Source organism: Octodon degus, unplaced genomic scaffold, assembly GCF_000260255.1.
Source record: "Octodon degus isolate 3935 unplaced genomic scaffold, OctDeg1.0 scaffold00082, whole genome shotgun sequence".
Lineage (NCBI taxonomy): Eukaryota > Metazoa > Chordata > Mammalia > Rodentia > Octodontidae > Octodon > Octodon degus.
The window spans coordinates 11,625,883-11,647,948 of record NW_004524658.1 but is presented as its reverse complement, the minus strand read 5'-3'; the positions used below and the strand labels follow the sequence as shown (position 1 = coordinate 11,647,948).

Genomic DNA, 22,066 nt, shown 5'->3' with positions numbered 1-22,066 from the left:
AGGTCCCTGCTCTTAACCGCCCCCCATGCCCGTAGTATTCCCACAGCAAAGAGCCAGTGACAGAGAAGACCCTGCATGTGTGCAGGAGGGGGCTGGGCAGTGCAGCCAGCCTTGGGTCAGTACTGCTTCTCTTAAAAGTAAAAGGTCAGTTCTTCTATTCTGCCCGCTTTGTGTCTTTCACATGCTAACTGATTAATTAAAAAATTATCGTTCTTGCCACATTACAGATGAGGCCCAGAAGGGCTTGGGGACATAATTGCCTGGGTATAAGGTCTAGACTGAAACTCAAGAGGATTGTAGCAGAAGAATACTAGAAGTAGAGCCCATGATTTATAGACTTTTTTTGTTTTCATTCCTGTGCCCTCTTGCCCCCACCTGTCTGAAGGGCACCAGGGAGGAAATGGGTGTGCTATTAACATTCGTAGTGTCACACAGATTTTTCCAGGCGAGAGAGTGGATTAGAATTTGCAAAGCAAAAGAGGGACAGTCATCTAGCATTCTGTAATCAGAGTAAAACTTAAACAAATGCTAAGAGTCAAATAATTCTTGAGGATGAATTGGCAAGCAAAGACCTGGTGCTTACATTGTAGCCCACAGCCAAAAAGAAGGCCAGTCTTTGCCAAATCCAAACTTTTTTCCCCCCTCTTTTTTGGCCTCTCAGAATCCTGCTGTAGAATATGTAACTGCACTGGTTTAGAAGAGTTAAATGCTGGAGAAATCTGGGTGGGAAATTGGATAGCAAAATTTCCTTTTGTTTCTGAATCTACACCTGTTGTTTTGATCCTGGCCATCAACAACTCATAGCTAATCACTATCCTCCTGCCTTTTCTGTCCTTCTTCCTCTCTCTTTACCAACATGTGGAAAATAGAGATCTTTTCCTGTGTGCCCCACTGTTCCGTCCATGGGCTTGTGCTACAACAGAGCAATGAAAGGGGCTCCTTCTTTTGGAAACTGAAGCCAGCAGTGCTAACTGAAAGTGATGTTTCCCTGTGATACTGAGTAGCTTTCCTGGATTTTTGAAAGCCAAGATATTTTCCTTAAACTGAGCTCATTTGAGGGATTTGTCCAATTGTAAGAACAACCTCCCTACTGTGAATCAGGTGGGATTTATAGATACAGATTTATACAGAGGATGCCTTTTCATAGGGTCTTTTGACTTTGTATCATTGAGTGTAATGAGAGATAGCGTGAAAGGAAGTGGATCAGAAACAGTCCAGAGAGCAACTCAGAGTTGGAGGCAGGCGTGTGGGTGGAGCAGCTTAGTGATGAACAGTAGATGACTTACTGGGAGCTGGCCGCACAGGATGAGCCCCTGCATTTTCAGACTTGTTCTTATTTTGGTCTGAGAAGGGCAAAGATGAAGGGAGAGGCTGGGTTCTGGTGCATCATCTCCAGTACCATCACGTAACTGGATAATTCTTATGGTCGAAAGTGAGACAGTGTCCACCCCTTGTTGCTTTTTACCTTTTGCTGCAAGAGAATATGGTACAGTACCTTTGAGATCTAGTCCTTGGGGTTTAATGTGCTGGGATCCCAGTGGCTTTTCACCAAAAGCTGGAGAGTTGAGGTGCTCTGAAATTAAAGGCTCCCAAGGACCTCTCAACACTTCTCGGGGACCAGCACAGAGAATCTTAGGACAGAGATGGTTAATTCCATGCTCTCTTTGAAGTTCTGAATTCACTTATCCGGGAACTCCTCAGAGTTTTTTTCGGGGAGACTCAGAACTGAATCTCAATGAGATTCCTCTGGAACTCTGGGCTCAGCTCAAGCCTCGGGTTGAAACCTTTAGGCTATTTGTAAGTGTGGCACTTCCTCTGTGCATATCCAGACCAAGGGTCTGACCCTAGGGTGAGTCTGTTAGTTACTTTTTAGCTCATGTGCAGGTAAACAGATGATATTTATTAGACAACTTTTAGGATGGAAAGAATGAGAAAAGCCAAGATTTTCCCCACCCAGGTGAGTTTTATTTTCCTAAGTTTTCTGGGGAACATGCATGCTGTCTCTCATTCCTTTTTTTGAAAGACGCGCCAAGAGTGTAGTGAGGAAGGAACATTCACATCGTGTAGAGCATGTAGCTTTGAATAAAGCAGTGGAACCTCTTCAGTTATCAGAGATTTAGGTGAGCTTCTTTTGGAGCCTATTATCACCGAGTCTGGCATGTTTCTAAGTTCCTGGGAAGCAGACAGAGAGAGAACACCCCTGCGCACTTCTGTTCTTATCCTTGAGGAGCTGGACATAGGTTACCAGGATCGCTGTAGCTCCCGCGATTGGTTCAGGGTCTCCCTGTGGCCATTCTCGCCCTGAGACGTGCTCATTTTCGGTGCATATTTGTATATCATAAAACAAGCCTTAAAAAAAAAAAGGCAGAAGAAACTCCTGTAGACCCTCCTATGAACAGTAAAGAGCATGCCAAGGCAGCCTAACATGAAGAACAGTTGAGCCATGTACAGTTTTCCCAGCAGGGAATAGTTTTTCTCATCTTGGTGAACTATGAAAGTGCATTGCTTCTTTCTTTTCCTTTTAATTGATTCTCATTTTAAAATAAGGAGGAAACATTGTAGTCTCAATATCTGAAGTAGCAAAGTAAGGATATAATATAGAGAAAAAACAAACCTTGTCTCAGTTTTCTGTAGATTCTGTACAATGTAAACCATTGTATGGCACTCATTAGAGAGTGGATTAAAATAACAGAGTCTGGAGCACGGTGTAGTAGTAATCTCAGTCCTTGCGAGCCCGAGGCAGAGGATCACCAGGAGTTTGAAAGCATCTGAAGTTATATGGTGAGTTCAAGGCTAGGCTGAACTGCCTACCAAGATCCTGTCTCCAAAACAAAACAAAAACAAAAATAATAGTCTGATACATGAATTGGGGCGTAAATCTTTTGACTAACTCACTTGCTGTGTGGAGTGGAGATGCTGGGGTTCCACACTTGCTCCAACACACCCAGTTGCCAGCAGGTAGAGCAGGTTTAGGAATTCCTTGTGTGAAATCCTCTCATTGCACCCAGACTCTGCCATTCCCTTTCTGTGTGGGCACAGCCTCAAAGATGGCATCTTGTATGAATTCTGTTATTTTGGAATCTTGAAGGATGGTTGAGTCCCCTTGTCATCTGTTACATTTGAAAGCGAATATTGGGGCCATTTCTGAGGTGTGTAACTATGACTGAGGGACATTATCAGCTCAACATGTACCTGGTGGTGAGTGCTTTTCTTGGTTTCTGCAGCTCTTCTGTATTTTGTGACTCAGGTTTGTTCCTCTAAGACTTACGCTTTTCAGAGATACTGGCCAGAAGGACAGGCCTCATTTCCTGGGTCCAGGCTTGTTCATTTAATCCTGTGCGCAGCTCCTGTGAACTGCAGCTCAGCCTTTCAGCAGACAAATCTGGGTTGTCATTGATAAGTTTGTGTGTAGCACTTCAGATTTGCAGAGTTCTTTCTCTGAGTTATTTCTTACCTCATTTTGGCAAGTGAAGAAACAAAAGCCCTAAGAGGTGGTGACTGCCTGGATCAAGGTCATCTAACCAATTCACGGTGAAGCTCACACTAGATAGGCTAGGAGTTTCTGGGTCCTTTCTTATTCCGGTAATTCACACACTTTCCCTAGGTTACATTCTTTGCCCTTTACCAACTTGTTTTTCTCTCCCACAAATTTAGTGGGCTTCTTTCTGAATGAACTATAGGCCTCTTTTGTTTCAAAACTTCATTATTTTATTTGTTGATCAGAAGTCCTTAAGTGTCTAAGGGAGACTGTACTGTATATCAGGTGGCCTGGGTGTGGGACCTTTCCTAGGTCAACCTAAGTGTGGTGTGATAGAAGAAGGAAAGGAGAGTTTGGAGAAAAGATCAGCGCTGTTTTAGGACTATAAAGGTTTACGCATAGGAAAGCAGATGATGGATTTAAGCAAATGATGGGCCGTTACTGAAAGGAGTTTAAACAAATTAAAAAGTCCTTCAGTGATTTTACATTTAAAAGCTGAGAGGTTTTTTGGCAACCTTTTAAAACTTTACTAGTTGTGAAACAAAGGGATTTTCTTACTAGTGATAAAGAGACTTCAGTGAGTATATTGAAAACTTTTACTCTAGGAATTCCCTGAAGAAATCTTACCATATGTTTGTTCTACCCGTTTTTCCCTCACTATAGGCTTTTAAAAAATTCCGAATGACTTATTGCCCTTTTGACTGAAATCACATCCGTTAAGTACAGATGTTGGATAGAGATTATTATCTGTTTGCCTGTCTTTACACAGTATTCTCTGAAAATAAAATCTCTCCTCTTTTCCCCAAATTGTGAATTTAATCAAGAAGATGAGTTGCTTAAGAGCCTGCCTTTCCAAACATTTCAGGCAGCCTTTTGGATACTGCAAGTGTTTATTGTAGAACTAATAATACAGGCAAAACAGGAAGCAGCTCTTTGCTGGGTAGGATGCTCCGAGTCACCCTCCACTCTCCCAGGGAACGCTCTTCAGCTGACTGAAGCAGGGAAGCCGAGCCAATCAGAGGCTGCTTTCCTAGCTCAGTCACCAGTCTGTGGTTGAGGAAGGGTTTTGCTTTTTATGCTCTTTATTGGGAAGGCAGATAAAATGCCAGGTCTGGACTGCCTCTGGGGATAACCTCACCCCGTGTGATGTGAATGAATAGCATCTTGCCTGGTAAATCCACAGGAATTGATAAGACAGGCACAGTTCTTCCAAACAGGCCGTTTCTCTTTTAGCTCTAGCTGTGGTTTCTGCAGCAATTTTGTTTTTGCCTTAAAAGAAGTGCTCTGGATTATCAGACCTCCATGTATGACAATTTGTACCTGCATGGAATTGACGACTCGGAGGCTGTAAGTATTTCATAGCTAGCTGATTCTCTCTCTCCTCCTCTTCCTCCTCCCACTATCCCCCCCGCCCCCCATTTCTTAGGCATCACAGGGAACATGGACCGGAAAGCTAGCATCATTCAGGTGCTTACTGGCTGGTGTGTAAATGTTCTCTGTATAGTTTGCAGTTAACTGGTGTTATTTATTGTCAAGTAACAAGGACATTAGAGTGATAGCAAAAGCATCTAAGAGTGTAGGCTGTTTGAATTTCTGTTAGCAGATACATGTTTGATTTCACAAGGGGTAGCAGCTCCTTATAGACTGGTTAAACTATGCAGAAAGTGCCTGTGTTTTCTAGCAGGGTTCACAGAAAAGCCTCATTCATTATATAATACACATTGTTTGTTGAGCTAGCATGAATGGAAGTTCCTAAGCTGTAGCTGTATTATGTGCTTTCTGGCCAGACGAGCAGTGCGGGTCTCCTGTTTCTTTGTTAAGGAAATCGGATGCAAGGGTTGGACACAAAACATACCAATGCAGAGGCAATAGAGAGTGTTCCTGTACTCCATCCTGGAAGACCCAAGTACACTCATGTGTGTTTAGGCTTAGAAAACTAGACTCCTTTCCCTCATAGGTCAGGCTCATACAATCTATGAGAGTCAGAGGGATAGGTTTTTCTGAAATCATACCACAAGATGCTAGCTTTTGAATATAGGATAAAGCTGATTACTGATTCTCTGTTACTATTGCTGGTGACAGTATCTATGTTTTCATCAGCCACATAGAAATCTTACAAGGGAGAATGGGACATGCTGTGGGGAGTCTGAATTTTATGAGTGCAATGCCATATATGTTGCTACATTGAAAACAGGCATGTGTTATATAAGATTCTCTGGATACATCATCCAACAAATAGATTGTAACAACAAAGCCCCTATAGTATACATCAAAGCAGACATATGCATGAAATGATGTGCCTTCCATGAAAGATAGAAATCCTCAGTTCTGATAAGGCATTCCATTTTTCCTTCCCATCTGTATTAGCTCTAACTGTAACTCTGTTTCCGCAAAAGTCTTTCTGCATGTTGCCCGATGTGCTTGTAAGTGATCAAATTGTCAGCGTCAGCTTATTGCAAAGGACTGTAATCTGAACACTGGCAGCTGAACTTGAGAAGGTCCACACTTGCAAGTGGGGTGAGGAAGGGAAAGGCAAGTATAGGAGTTCTGTAAAGCAGCTTTCCTGCTGAGTCTTCAAGAAGCCTGATTATTTCTCATACCTGTTTCTACACTCAGTTATGAAACATGTGATGCCTCATCTCACTGTAAGTTTTATTTTTGGCCATGAATTTTAAACTTAGGCAGTGTATTGCACTGAAGTGGATTGTAGTTATTCCAGAAATGCCTTTAGAAACTGGCTGCTCTGAACAGCCAACTAGGAACAAATGTATCCGGCTCCTGTTCTCTAGAACTGTACAAATTTCAGATGCACTAGTTCAGAGGGGAGCCATTGTCAGTGTGAAAACATTTGCTTTTCCTTTTGGTCCAGCTCCCAGGGCAGGTGAGGTTCCTTGTAGGGCGGGAAGTGAAGAGCGCAGTGATCAGACTCTCGGCAGTAGTTGATGGCGGGAGAGCTAGGTACTGCAGTGCTGTGCTCCTGGTGACTCAGTGGCGGCCCGCAGGCTGAGATCGTGGGGCCGTGCACAGCTGTAGAGGTGAGGAACAGGGAGCCTGAGGAGTGGAAGAAGGCATCTGGCCCGTCCTTAGTTGAGGGTAGGGGAGCTTTCGGGGGTGGGTTCACCACTCTGTCTCATAAATCACAGAGGAAGACAGAGATGTTCGGAGGGGGAACTGACTCTGAATGCTCACTTGAGTTTGTTTGTTTTTATAAGGAAGAATAATGTGATGTGTTACCCAAGATGGTGTGAACAGAGCTTCAGCCCAATGGAGAAGACTAGGCCTAAATAGCTGACCTGGTGAAGTGACAAATAAAGCCACACCTGGAGTGCCACATCCTCAGCAGCCTTTCTCAGTGCCAATGCATTTATGGCTGTAAGTGTGGGGTTTGCCTAGATCAAAGCAGAGTTCTGGGAATAGGAAAGCTCTGGTGGATAGGTATGGAGGGGCTTTTCTCTGGTGGCCAGCTGTAGCCCAGGAGTGCGCAGGCACTAAGAGCTGAGTACGGCACTTCTGGGGGGCTGGGAAGCTGTCCACGTCTGTCCTACCACTCTGTGCTGTTGCAAATATTTGTGGGGTGTCTGTGAGCTAGTATGTGATGCGTGGCTACATTCACATGTCCATACAGCAAGTCTCTAATAAAACCATTTCACCTAGGGACTGATACTTTATTCTAAGTAAGAATAAAACATTATTATGTACTGCTAACACTTCCCATCCCCACACTATGAGATTTTGGTTCTGAAACTTGAGCTTTTTCTTGAGTCTGATCCACAGGTAAATGTCGTAGTCTAGTACTCTCGATGTTTGCCTGTGACCATTATATTTGATATATTATGTATAAAAAGAGAGCAATAAGAAACATGCCAGAACACACTTGAGTGTGGATGCTTTAGATCCTTGAGCTCTGTGGAACTGTTTTGGGCAAATCTATTACCTTCTCCTCTGGATTCCAGGAGGATAATTAAGGCTTAGGATTGTTAAAAATGATAAGGAGATAGAAAAGGTCACTCAGTGTCCCACGGAATAGGAGAATAGGAGATTTCACTAGACTAGGACATTACTTCTTCTTTTTTTTTTTTTTTTTTTTTTTTTTTTTTTTTTTTTTTTGCGGAACTGGGGATTGAACGCAGTTCCTTGCGCTTGCCAGGGAAGTGCTTATTCCACTGAGCCATCTCCCCGGCCCCTCACATTACTTCTTGTGTTACACTGACATATGATGTAGTGTGTGTTTCAGGTTGTACATATACTGAGACCAGACCAGTTACATGTACCCAGCCATGCACACAAACTCTTTTTATTGATGTCTAGGTAAGTGTCCCAGACTTCCCGCTGGGCTACAGGTCCTGGTGACCAGGGTGGCTTTCACTGACTGAGCCCCTACTGTATGATGTAGTTTTGTCTGATTCACAGTAAATCTGTTCCTTGGTGTACACATGCTTATAGTTGGATTCATCATGTATCCTGGCATTTGTAGGCTCATTCGAGGAATAGCTTTGTTTGTTTCTCAGTAGAGTTATTACTCAAATAATAGGAGTGTTCTTATAGGGATAAGTGAGAAGAACAGAGAAGTAGAAAAAGTTGCCTGGGGCTGGTGAGATGGCTCAGTGGTCTAAATCACCTACTTAGAACAAGCTTAGCAAAAAGCACAGGGACCGCGGTTCAATCCCCCAGCACCACATGCCAGCCAGCCCTGCCCCCTGGTGGGCTGAGCTGACCACCCCACACACACACAATAAAAAAAATTAAAAAAAAAAAAAAAAAGAAAAAGTTGCCTGAACCCCCCCACCCAGAGATAATTGCTGTTAACTGCTGGCATATTGCTTTTAAACTGTCAGTGGAGACAGAGGTAAACAAGTTGTTCTCAACCTGCTACTGTATGTTAAAGCCTATTCTATTAAATGTTATTCTTCATTGATAAAATTTTGAGCACATTAACATTAGAACTGGACTGGGTAAGTGATGCTTTGTAAAATTTAAAGCTCTTGCGTGGGCTTTCTGGAATTTTGAGCAACTTAAAGGATGTATAGGGCTTGGTAGATAGCTCAGCAGCATAAGCACATGCCTGGCAGGTGCAAGGTACTGAGTTTGATCTCCAGTTCCAAAGCAGGGGGTGGGGGAGGAAATATAGGTTCTTAGAATATTTTGTAAAGTGAAGTCAGAGTTATCTGCACATAGAATTAATAGTTGATTTCTCTGACTCAGTTGCTTCCATTTCTAAGTGCTTAAATTTTAAAATATTTAGAGGGAGAGAACCAATCTTTTTTTTTTTAACAAAAAAGATAGCTACATCATAATTCTGGGTATTTACTCTAGAGGAAAATATATACCGCAAATATTTCTACTCATCAAAAGGAGTTACACTTACTAATACTATTAGAAGTCTTGTAGAGTTAAAAGCTAAAGCAAGTCTTTCGTAAAATTTCACAAATTATGATGTGTACTTAGTGTCTGAATGCATATGTAAAAGCTCCAATTTAAATCTATGTGTACCTATAGATTATAAGGCTAACTATATGTTATTACTGAAACTGTTCATTTGCTATAAGCTGTGTAATTGTGTATGTTCATGTAAATGTCTGTGCCACACATGTATATCCACTGTATATCTTTGTGCATTATATATATTTATGTATAGCTATGTTCCATGTTTTGCCAGTTGATGATTAGTGCTAAGTAGGCAATTCCTACCATAGGGCTTTTGAGGAAGGAAAATCAACTGCTTTTGATGTGAAGAAGGATATCCAGGAGGGTTGAAAGACAAAACATACCCAACAGAATGAAGGATTGCACCTTTTAAAGATATAATAAAGTTATATTGAATATTAAGCTATGTCTTTGTGCTTGCTAGGAAGGAGGATAAATTTCAGAGAGATTTATATGTTTAAGGGCCTTCTGAAGAGTCCTGTAAGGATATCAAGGATTGGAGTTCTTTTGGAAGCAAGACTAGAGGTTTTTGGAGTCTGGTGAATCAGAGCAGACCTTCTGGGGTCAGCAAGTCTCTGTGGTCTATTAGTAGGGAGGGAGGACTGGTCTGTAGAAGAATCCAAGGACCAGGTATTGGCATCACTAGCCAGAGATGTAAACCAAGTGCTGCTTGTGGTTTGTTTGAGACAAAGTTTCACTGTGTAGCTCAGGCTGGCCTTGAACTTAGGTGGTCTTCTTGCCTCCCAAGTGCTGGAGTTACAGGCATGCTCCACCACACCTGGCTGCTTGTGGTTTGCATAAGACATTAACTGAGAAACTCAGCAGCTTACTCAGCTGAACTATTTAGGTGTTTAGTCGGGGGCCTTAGTAAATAATGAACAGAGCTTTTTCTTTAATCAATTCTTAGAAATAATGTTCTTCTAAAATATATATTAAAATATTTCTAGATGTAGTTGTCATGGAGCTCAACAGAAAAATTCCTTGAATCTGGTAGGAGCTTGTGAAATTTGACATTCTAGGATTGTTGGGTTGTTTTCACTTTTTTACTAATTTTCTGTTTTTGAGTGACATAAGAAAATATTAGGATCAAACTGTACCATTCTCTGTATGCTTCTGTATTTTCTTATACACTCCTTTGAGTGCTGTTCTTCTTAGAGTATAACAAATCACTCCAAGGTTTTAGAACATGGTCCTCAGGCTCCAAGTGGATGTCCTCCATGGACTTTAAGTTACTTAGTGGTGTGAAATATCCTGGAGGAAGGCTGGCAGTGAACATGTAAAGCCACTGTTTTAGGACAGAGATGAGGAGACTTCCTGTAGCTCTAGTTGTCCTCTCTCTTGGAGATCAGCCTGGATCTAATTTTTGTGTGTGAACACTTCTGTTTGCCCTCTCCCCTTTAATATCCCTTAATGAGGTAAACAAAGCCAACAGAGGTGGGCGACAGAACTGCACTGGTTATCATTTCTCATTGTCTTCTCTTCACTCCCTCATTTGTCTTTTTAAGTCATCATCGGCTCATGAGCTCACAAATCCATGAAGTTAAAGATTGTATTCAGCAAACTGTATAAGTGTAGGTTCTGCATTCTGCTTTGAATCAGACTGGTTTAGTGGCCTTTAATGTTTGCTTCAGGCCACAGGGGCTGTGAAAACAAGAGCCCTCAGCTGCTACCCCAGAGGGATGCATTCAGTAGATGTATGTATCTCAAGTACCGAGGACAGTTACTGGAAGACCACAGCTGAGTGGGCAAATAGGCGAGCAAGTTTACAGTTCATATAAAATAAGGACAGCAGATTGGGAATTGTAGATTCTCATGCCCCAGACTTTGAACTTCTTAAGACTTCAAAGAGTGTGTCCAGGATGAAACTGTGTTTCTGTTTTGGAAGTACTTATTAGTTTGCCCAAAGAAGGCAGCCCAGGTAGCTCATGGAGTCCATCTTAAGATCTAAATAAACCAATACTTGTTTTGTATTTATGTATTCTTTTGTAACATAAATGAATAGATTTAGTTACATTTTCCTTTCAAGTGGTGCTACGTTCTGTATTTCCTACATGCTGTTTTTTTTTTTTTAAATCTGTAATCAGAAATAGTGAAATCTTTTTTTTTTTTTTTTTTTTTTTTTTTTCAATGGAATTGATTCAAGTGAGCTACCCAGCACTGGCAACTGTCAGGAGCTTACTCGAGTGGTTTGTGTATAACACTTCACTTACTTTTCCTTTTAAAAATCCTGCTCCTCCTTTCTTTTTAGCACTATCCAAGAAAAAGATTCAGACCTTTAGTGTTACTACTTTATCAGCAGTTTTGTTGACATTGCTAAGGTTATAGTTAAGTATGTCTCAATCTTTTTAAGACTCCCCTAAAGTTTTAAAATGTTAGCTTTTACAGATTATAGCCGTCATCCAGGAAATTGTATTTTGTTTTATGAAAAGATTAAGTATGGCAACAGTGACAGAGCTGAGAGTGGAGCCATGTTACCAAATAGCCAGGGCTTCAGTGTGGCTGCCCCTTCCTAGCTGTGGCCCTGGCTACATTTCCTAACCTTTCAATGCTTTGTTCCTTATCCCTGAAGTGTCCGTAGTATTGTAGTCTCCATCTTGGGTGGTTTTGAAGTTACTGTGTATAAAACCTGTATAATACAGATAAGTGTTATCTGCTATTATTGTTTTACACACACGATGAATATACTTATGCTTTGGGGAAATATATGCTTCTTCTTCTATAGGTACTGCTATTCCCACCAAAGCCTTCAGTTTATTTTCAGAGCCCTTGCATGGTTTTTAACAATGATTTTCAAGAATCTTATAGTGGCTTCCAGGTAGAAGAATGTACCGATCTCCTAAGGCCTGATGATTAACTCATATCTTGTTTAGGAAAAGGGAACAGTTCTTTCCACTACCTATTGGCAGTGACTTTGAACAAGTCATTTAATTTCTCTGATCTTCAGTTTTTGCTCCCACAAAATGAAGTTTGATTAGATACTTTCAGGAATGGGGATTTGGCTCAGCAGTAGAATGCTTGCCTAGCAAGCTGGAAGCCCTGTGTTCGGTCCTCGGCACCAAAACCAAAAAATAAACCTCCCCTAAAAAACAATTCAAACCAAAAAAATACAGCAATATAAAAAAGACCAAAAACAAACAAGGCAACTGATTAGATACTTTCTAAGTGTTCTTCATATTCAATATTGTTGCTGTTGCTTGCTGAAAAACAGCGTCATCCATTGGGATACAAATGCCACCATCTGCAATTTGCTTTCTGAAATAATCACTCACTATGGTATTTTGTAGATACAGACTGAGGTGTCAGCATTTGCTACTTAAGACTGGATGTTTGGTCTTTCCAGAATTTTTGAAAATAAATAAAGTGTATGTAGTACATTTATTTGAGAATACTAGATTTTGGAAAGGGAAATATTTATTTATTTATTTATCTATTTTTTTTCATAATTTTATTGATAAATAGCAATGAGACAGTTTCAAATCAAATTGCTAGGACAGTTTCAATAACTAACACACTGCATACATTCTTCTTAGTGGTTAATTGCTGTAGGAAATATTTAACTTTAGACATAACTCTAGCAGCCAAAAAAAGATCCTTTGTCTATTGTTTGTTTACTTGCCAATACCCACAATGCACTTAGACAGGAAGTTGCGCAGTAAATTGAGCTGGAAACACTTGAGTGTTTTAAGAAAAAATATCAAAGGCAAAAGCTTTCTAAGAAGTTTCTTCTAACTTTCTGATGACCAAGAAAGGTATATGTGCTACAAATTTATTTTATTTTTTGGCTACCATCTGAGTTATATCAAGAGAGGGTGTTGATATAAAAATGTAAATCATTTTGTGAATGATATGGTACCTCATTATCAAGAATGCCTGGTGTTTTCTTGCTTCCCAAAATTCTTTTCCACCTATCATTATTATTCTTTTAGATGTTCTAAAATCAATGATCCATGATTTGGAAACTGCCATTAATATTATAAGCTCTAGTAAACATTCATTATTTTAAGACAGTTATTTTTTTAAGAAGCATAAAACCCTACCTGATATAGTTAACTTTTCACTATGACAGAGTGAAAATCCATAAACATAAAAGAGAAAGATAATCTCTACCCAGGTTCAGTCTCTAAATATCTTCTTAAATACTGTTTGGTGCAATAACAGAGGTAAATATTTATCATCAAGATAGAAAAATATGATGAATATATTGCTATCTTAATATCATCTAATTGCAAATAATGTCTTTTTCTGACATTAATGTTTGGCAGTTTATTTCACTCAGTGGTTCTATTGATACCAGTAATGAAATTAAGAACTTCAGGTCATCTCACATTATTGTGTTGCTAATATTTAGACTACAAGAAAAAATTAAGATAAAGTCACTAAGATGGGAAGACATGGGGCATTGAAGTTATGATATGCAGGGCCCCTTGTGAAGTGCTGAGACATTGCAGAGTAGAGTGAGTCAGATCGAAGAAGACTGAATCTGTATTAGATCTCAAAAAGGAAAGATCACTTGGTGATCAAGTTTCATCTTTAGTTAAATGGAAACCAAAACTTGGTATCACAAAGCATAATACATATTCCTAGATTAGTCTGGTAGCTTTTCCCTTTATACCATTTCTAAAGAATGTACTGCATTTTATTGATCTGCAGGTGTCTTTTTTTTTTTTTTTTTTTTTTTTTTTTTTTTTTTTTTTTTTTTTTGTACAGTACTGCAGATTGAACCTGCAGCCTAGACTATGGCTTGCCCATTTTTATTTTCATGTTTGAGTCTTGTTAAGTCACTGAGTTACCCAGATTAGGCCCAAACTTGCCAATCTCCTATCTTAGCCTTTTGGAATACTAGGATTACAGGTGTGTACCACTACCTCAGCTCATAAGCATGCTTTATAAATATTTATTTTAATTTTTTTAAGATTTCTTATGTAAAAGAAAACTTACACTTTATGTTTTCTGAGACTGAGTTATTTCACTTAACATGGTGGTCACTAGCCCATCTGCTTGCCTCCAAATGATGTGCTTTCGCCCTTCTTTATGGGCAGTGCTCCCATGTGCACATGCAGCACATTTTCCTTGCTCCATTGTGTTCTTGTATCCCATTTTCTTTATCCATTTATCTGTTGGTGAGCAGTGAGGGATGGCAAGCCTTTTAGAGCTTTCAGTGGTTAACATCTCTCTGCGGCTCACAGGCCATAGTTCACCACTGATCTAGGCTGTTTCTACAGCTTAACTAGTGTGGATTACACTGCTGTGAACATGAACATCGTGTGTTACTATGGTATGCTATCTTTAATTCTTCATGAAATATATGACCTAGGTATAAGATAGCTGGATCAAATGGCATATCTATTTCTAGTTTTTTTTGAAGATTCTGTGTACTGTTTTTCATAGTAATTATGGTAGTTTACATTCCCTCCAAAAGTGTAAGAGGGTTCCGTTTCTCCCCACAAGCCTGCCAGCATTCATCTTTTTAAAATGTATTTAGTACAGGGTCTACAAGGTCTCACTATGTAAACCAGACTTGTAGTAATCTTCCTGTTTACAGCTTCCCAAGTGCCAGGATTACAGGCACGTGCCACCACAGCCAGTCTCAATTGCCATCTCAGCACACCCCGCGGATGGGGGTGGCAAGGCATGCCGGGGATCGAACCCTGGTCTTGCGCCTGCCTAAGCAGGTGCTTTAGTCTGCTGAGCTATCTGGCCTGCCCCTCATTGGTTTTTATATTCTTGATGGTACCCTTTCTAACTAGTGAGAGATGGATTGTCAGTGTAGTTTTCACTTGCATTTCTCTAATGGCTACAGATGTTGAACATTCTTTTATGTATTTTTTTGCCATATTGTTTGATGCCTTTTAATAACTTGAGTGATGTATTGGGTGTACAGTTTGGATTACCATAATAAATTTCACCTACTGACAGAATAGAATATTTTTCACTTTCAGCCCTACAGAAAAAGGCTCAATCTTCGTGTACTTATGGAGCATTTCTGCAAAATATTTCTAGCAATAGAATCTCAGGATTCTATTTTAGCATAGGATATGCTAGGATTACCATATTTCAAGATTTCTATAGAGTAATATTATGAAATAATCTTAAATTAAGCACTTTTTAATGGAAGGAAAGGTCAAATTAGCTCAAAAATTTTAATCTAAAATATATAATTTGGAAAAAGTTTCTTGATTGTGGGAAGTACTGTTAGACACTGTGGTCTTTTGATTTCAAAGCAAGCATATATTAACTCTGTTGTAATTACTTGGTTTAGAAAGAAGAATAGGAACAACAAATCTTGAAAAGTTGCATGCCTGCTTCTTCATTTCATGGGTAAACAAAATAGGCTCACAGGCATCAGGTAACTTGTTCAGAATGATCCAGAAAGTTTGTTGTAGAGGGGAACCTAGAACCCTCCTCCTGTTTCTTTTTAGAGCAATATTCTTTTTTGTTTGTTTATTTAAATGGGGGCCAAAAGTTTATTTGAAAAGCGTAGGGTGAATGTAGAGCAAATTGGGCAGAACAAGAGAGAAAAAAGATAAAAGCAAAATTATAGGACATCCTGCACCTGGGAAACACAGCACAGGCTACCATGGGGAGTCAGGTAGCCCACAGCAGTCTTCTACTGTATAATACCAAATTCTAAAAGTCAATAGCGTAAAAGACTAATGAACCCCCTGCAGGGTGGTGTAAGTGCACTATTTGAATTGTTCTTGACAGCTTGCAAAGTAGCTGACAGTTGGTAAGATTCTAAAACATAACAGATTGCTTTCTGTCCCAAATGGTGAGACCTTTTTTTATTGGAGACTAGATTTGCTTCCCAGTTTCATTCAAAACTTTGTTTGATATTGCTTCATGATATGGTTTGAAGTCCTGAGTCATTGATGGATTAAAATGATAATATATCCATAAAACTTGAATGAATATAATATCTCAATGCTAAAAATATATCAAGACAGGGTTTTGTGCTTTAGAAGAATGTTAGTTTTCTTGTGATTTGTATGCTGGTCTTGATAGTTGCAACTTAATGCTACATTTGGCCTTGAACAAAAGGATCCAAGTTTCATTTTTATTCTTGGCCTTTCTCATTTACGATTCATCTTCATGAGCTTTCAATTCAAGAAAACATTTGCATGATTCAGTAGCAATATTTTTAAAAGACAAAAGGAGCATCAATATTTGTAAAAGGTACAGAGAACTTTAAGTTCTGGGGCAAGAGATATCTTTGTATCAGTCACTCCTTCCCTAAAAAAACAGATAACATACTCAAATTATGATAATCTGAGAAAGTTTAATACAATAAAAATTGTTGGCCATGTATAAGGAAATCACAGGGATAGTGCAACACCCTCAGGGCTAACATCTTCAAAGTTATGACCTTCTCAAGACCTAGTACTGGGAATGGAACTACAAAATGGCATGAGAGGACTAAGTTCTATCCAAAAAGCTACCTTGAGAAAAGTGCAAGCTCCCCTGTGAAGGGATGTAGCCAGTCAGGGGACATTGTCAAGGGGAAGACCAGGGGATAGATACCCCTTTCTCATTCTTCTGCCTTACTATGCTCTCAGCAAGGATGTGCTTTGGCCAAACCCAACAAGAAGTGCAAGAGTAGTGGTTAGCCCCATACTGTAGTCCAAAAGCATTGTGAGAAAGGGTGGCTGGTGATTTGGGGAGGCTGAATGATGCTGATGATGTGTCCTACTGTACAGTCTGAGTCCGTATTTACTTCAGTAGATGAAAGCAGGCAGCTTAAAGGCATTCCTACTGTATGCTTTTGAAGATGCTTGTGAAGCTGCTGCTGGCCATTTTCCCATTGAAGATGTATGTTGTTCTAATATATAGACCTAGAGTACTTCAACTAAGTTTAACCATACGAGAAAATACAGGACTTCAATGTTGGTGAAGAACACTTGAGAAGCTAAGCTGAGAGTGCTATGGGTCGAATGTGTACCCCTAAAGTTCATGTGTTGGAAACTTAATCCCTAAGCTCATATGTTAATTATGTTTGGAATGGTGCCTGTGGGAAGCAATCAGAGTCAGAAGGAGTTGTGAGGATGGAGAGCCCCTGACGCTGTCGGTAATTCTTGTGAGAGAGGTGAACTGGTGTGCTTATTTTCTCTCTCTGTGGTGCCCTTCACTATGTTTTCACACAGCAAGAAAACCCTTACCAGACACCGAGCAGAAACTGGCCTTGTTCTCTTTGCCTTTCCAGCCTCTAGAACCCTGGTCCAAATAAATTTCTTTTCTTTGCAAATTATCCAATCTATGATGATGTGACATAGCAGCGGAAAACAGGCTTCCATGGATGCCTTTAAATACACAAGGTCTTTGCAGGTAATGAGCAGATGCATAAAAGTGCCTCTCAGACCACTCTGTGGCCTAGATGCGCCCCCTGGGCATGGCCAGACCAAAGCAACTCTTAAGATCCCTCCAGATGTCATCAGATTATAATTTCCACCACAGAAAACTGGGAGGGTTAGTGGAAGTGGGGATTAGTAATGTAATGACAGTCTCTTAATTAGATTCGTTGACTGGATTGAAGTGGAAGAGCATAACTTGTTTAGGGAGGGTTGGAAAGGTAAAGAATATTTTCTCAGAAACTAGGCCTTGCCACTTTTAGTGAAGCTAAGCAGACTTTGTGTGTTTCTGTTACACACACACACACACACACACACAAAACACTTTCAGATGATTACTTGTGACACAGTGTGCAGAGTTTGCATAGCTCCATTGTGCTATCCTTATATGATCTTTGCACGTTTCTATATCTCTTTTACTTTTAATTGAGGAGTTTTGGAATTCTCTTTGGAGGGAACATGAAACTAGTGGAATTCTATAGTCTGGGATTAGGGTTAAGGTAAATATAATAAGGGTTCTTGCTTCCCATGCCAGGTTTTTCAAAATATGGAAGAAAGTGGATTCATTCCTTGATTAAACATCAGAGTTTAGAGTAGGGAAAAAAAAAAAGCATTAACCTATGCCTGGTAGACCAGTTGGCTGGGGTTGTGAAGTCATGGGCCCTTCCCAAGACCACACCCTTAGTGTGCCCAGAACAGAAAACACTTCCCTTGGTGATTCCTGTCTGGGCCTTTGGCTTCACTGCTCTTGCTGTGATGGATCATTACAATAGTGGCCCTGTGCCCACACTAGCAGATGGATGCCTTGCCTCTAAACAGTCATGATTTTTAAGGTAAGGAGAGTTATAGGAAGAGAATTTCTTGCTACCTTTAGCAGTTATCTATAGGATCAGAGGCATGCTTTTCTCAGTGGTGAGTTTTATGCTTAAACTTATGCCAGTAGCCACAGTAGAGAGTCAGTTCCCTTGATAAGGACTGAAATGATTGCCACGCATCTCCATTGAGATCTATTCTAATAAGGTCCTGCAGTACAGATGTTTGCTCCTGAAAGAATTGATAATGGCTGTTCTAACTCAACAGAAAAGTACTTTATAAATCTTTGAAAATGTATAAGGAGTTGTATCAAAGACATTATATGAACACCGTTGGAATGTTTTCAAAATTTACTTACTTACAAAACAATATATAGTTTATTAAAATTTTTGACATTATTTTTATAGTTCTAGTGTAGGGTGCATTGGTGTAAGAAGGGAAAGTAGATCTTATAATCAAAGTACATTGTAACTGTCTGTTATTTTGAATGACATATGTTATGTGTTGTGTCTCAGTGTCCCCCCAAAGGCTTGTGCAGTCATAGGTGGGGGCTTTTCAGAGGTTAGTGGACTAAAGAGCATGATGCTGGGGTTAAGTGCGTGATGCTGGTATAAGTGTGTGTGATTGCTGAATTAGTCCACTGATTGGCTTGGCATACTTCTGGGTGCGGATAACGGGAAGGCCCTTCCTGGCTGTGAGTGCTACGTGCACTCATGGTGCGTAGGAACAGGGCTGCTGTGGTCACTTGCTGCTTCACTACTGCACTGCTTGCTGCCTTCTGTCTCCTTCATGCCATGACGTATTTCTCCTCTGTGATGGCCCTCTGCCATGACACTCTGCCTTAGAGCCAGCCATTGGTGACCTGAAACCTCTGAAAACTGTGAGCTGAATAAATCTTTCCTCCATTAACTTTGGGTGTTGAGTGTTTTGTCTCAGCAACAAGAAAAATAAAGATTATGTATGTGCTTGTGTGTGTGTGTGTGCGTGTGTGTGTGTGTTAAACTTCTACAATCAAATTTACAACCTAGCATAGCCAAGGTATTATAATTAAGAGTTTTATTAGGGTTGAATAGTACCTTGATGTGGTTTTAAGATACACATCAGTATAAATGTAGCTTGAAAGCATTTGTTCATGTCACATTCCAAATTTAGTTAAGTGAAATCCCCCTCCCCCATATTAGGAGCAAGAAAAAAAGATACAAATAAGGTAGAAAAAGACAAGGAAATGCCTAACCTAGATTCTGTGAATGTTTTTATTCTTATCTCTTTTGACTAAAATATGTTCTGGCTGTAAGATGTGCAACTAGTTGCTAGATTTTGCATTTGAGTGTTGCATTTACATAGAGAAACTGGCTTTCAAAATGCCAGCTAGCAGCCAACTCACATGGGAAGGATGTAACTCAGTGACTGTGTAGGAAAAAGCTATGTTAGGAGGGTGAAGGAGGGCACACATCAACCCTTTGGTCTGGAAGCTCAGCCTTGACTTTGAGCTGTGATTGGTCTGATTATTAGCACACTTAGTTTTCACTTCCCATTGTAGGGCTTACAAAGGTGCTCTGAACGTGATGTCCCACTTCTGTGTGCTACATGGAAAATGTACAGCTTAAAGCTTCAGATTATTTTCCTACAGAAAAAGAAAATATTTATCAGGCTCTGGCTATAAACTATACCTTTTCCTCAGAGGTGTAAAAGTGTCCATTATCCTGCTAATATCTGTGTAAAATGACTTCTGAGGTTCTCTAGCTAAGGGTATTCATAGGCTCCATGACTGTCACAGAACACTTGAGATAATCAGGGCATTAAGAAAGGTGTGCAAGGGGCTGGGGAGATAGCTGAGTGGAATAAGCACTTGCCTGACAAGTGTAAGGGCCTGAGTTCAATCCCCGGTTCTGGGGGAAAAAAAAATTAAAAGAAAGGTGTGCAAGCCGGTGAGATAGCTCAGCGGTCTAAAGTGCCTGCTTAGACAGGTGCAGGGGACAGCAGTTTGATCCCTGGCACCACATGCTGCGCCTGCCCTGCCCTCAGGGTGGGCTGAGCCAACCAAGAAGAAGAAGAAGAAGAGGAAGAGGAAGAAGAAGAAAGGTGTTTTGGGACTCACTGTTTTAGAGGTTCTGGTCTGTGAGCAAATGGATCCACGGCTTTTAGGTCTTTGACAAGGTCTGGACTGCAGTGGTGGGGAATGTGTGGTGGAGCAAATCTGAGCACCTCATGGCCTGGAAGCAAGTGAGAAGAAAGGAATCTGGGTCTCCTAGTGCCCTTCAGCGGGTCTGCAGCGATCTGTGGGCCTCTCACAAGGCCCTGCCTCATACAGGTTCTGTCACCCTCCTGACAGCACCAGTTGGGGGCCAGTCTTTCAGCATTTGGGCTTTTGGGAGACGTTGAAAATCCAGTCTATCCCCAAACCTAAATAATTATTGGATCTTTCTGCTGTGTTGGGGACAGATTAGACACTGATAGGTGGTCCTCTTTGTCATACTTACACATGAAAGTATTTAGAAGTCTTATAAAAAATCAAGAAGTAACAAATACTGGCAAGAATATGGAGAAAAAGGAACTCATATACTGTTGGGATGTAAATTAGTACAGCTGTTATGGACATCAGTATGGAGGTTGTTATGAAGCTAAAATAGACCTACCAGATGATCCAACTATCCCTTGTCGGGGAATATATTTAAAGGAAGTGAAATCAGCATATCAAACAGGGGCTTGCATACCCAGGTTTATTTCAGTAATATTCACAACCCCTAAAATATTGAATTATAAAAGGAGAAGATAAAGAAAATATGGCATAATTGAGTATTATTCAGGCATAAAGAAGGAAATCTTGTCATTTGTAGCAAAATAAATAGGATTGGAGGGTATTATGTTAAGCAAAATAAGCTAGACACAGAAAGTACCACATATTCTCCCTTATGTGTGGAGAGTTAATAAAAAAGATGTCAGAATAGACTAGTAGTTGCCAGAGATTGGGATGAATATGTGTATGTGTGCTGGTGGAGTGGGGTGAGGCGGGGTGGGAGAAAGGTAGTTGGATTTGATGCTGCATGTTATGTGAATATATGGAAATGTTCATAGGTATGGTTAATACATGTTCCCTCAAAATGCCCAGCTTCTGGTTTGAAAAGAACCCTGTTTTAGTGGCTCTCACATTATTATTATTATTTTTTTGCTCCAAATGCCTTCAGGGCAGGTTTGGCTGGCTTGAGTTGTGGGGATCGAACCACAGCAAATTGAGCCTGACTGCTTTGTTGAAGCAGCCACTTAAAGAACTGAGCTAAGGGGCAGGTCCCCTGGATCTCACATTATATTAGTCTTGTGTGGAACACACTTGGGAAAATTATTTGCAGTAAGCAATGAGGAGCTGTTGAGGAATTTTTAAATTGGGAAGTGGTATAATGAGCTATGCAGTGGTCAGGGTAGAAGAAATAACTTAGGCATGGAGTTCAAATAGAGAGCTTGGAAATGGCAAAAGTGTGAGACAGTAGAAAGTGAATGAGGGCCATAGGAGAAGGAATAGCAAGGAAGAGATCCACTGAGAAACAGGCAGGTTGTCAGTGCAGCTGCTGCATGATGAACCTAGGAAGGAAGAGGAGCTTGGACTTCGGCTTCGATGACTGAGAGTAGACCCTGATGCCACCAAGATTGGAAGCTGGGCTGTTCCTCTCGATACTTGTGGGGCTGGCCTGGGGGACCTCAAGTCAACCGGGTCCAGGCTCCAAAAGCTTTACTCCTCCGGCTATTGATCTTGATTCCTGATGAGAAAGTGATTGATTTCTCCTAAGGCCATGGGATTTTTGTTTTTATTGTGAACTGTGGAACTTCCTGTGACTATAAACCATAATGATGTGCTGCACCATGATAATAACCCAGCTCTATCCATTCTGGGCCCCGTCCCCATGCATATATACCCTGTGGTGCTGTAGTTGGAACTATAGAAGAAACTTTCTTTTTTTTTGTAGTTTTAAATATATATACTTTATTAAATATTTCATGTTACTGGCAGCCAAAG

General features: G+C 40.4%; 1 protein-coding gene across 3 annotated transcripts in view; it reads left to right on the top strand.

Annotated features, from left to right (window-relative positions):
* The window catches only part of Cacnb4 (calcium voltage-gated channel auxiliary subunit beta 4), a 313,335-nt gene that overhangs the window by 124,967 nt on the left and 166,302 nt on the right, over positions 1-22,066 (top strand). The window contains exon 1 of one of the 3 annotated variants that reach the window (XM_023721338.1): positions 6,691-6,850. The exons of the other annotated variants lie outside the window; for them this stretch is intronic. Coding sequence (XP_023577106.1) covers positions 6,845-6,850 — 6 coding nt within the window. The 5' untranslated portion in view covers positions 6,691-6,844. Of the gene's footprint in view, positions 1-6,690; positions 6,851-22,066 lie in introns of those variants that run through there. 3 annotated transcript variants of the gene reach the window in all.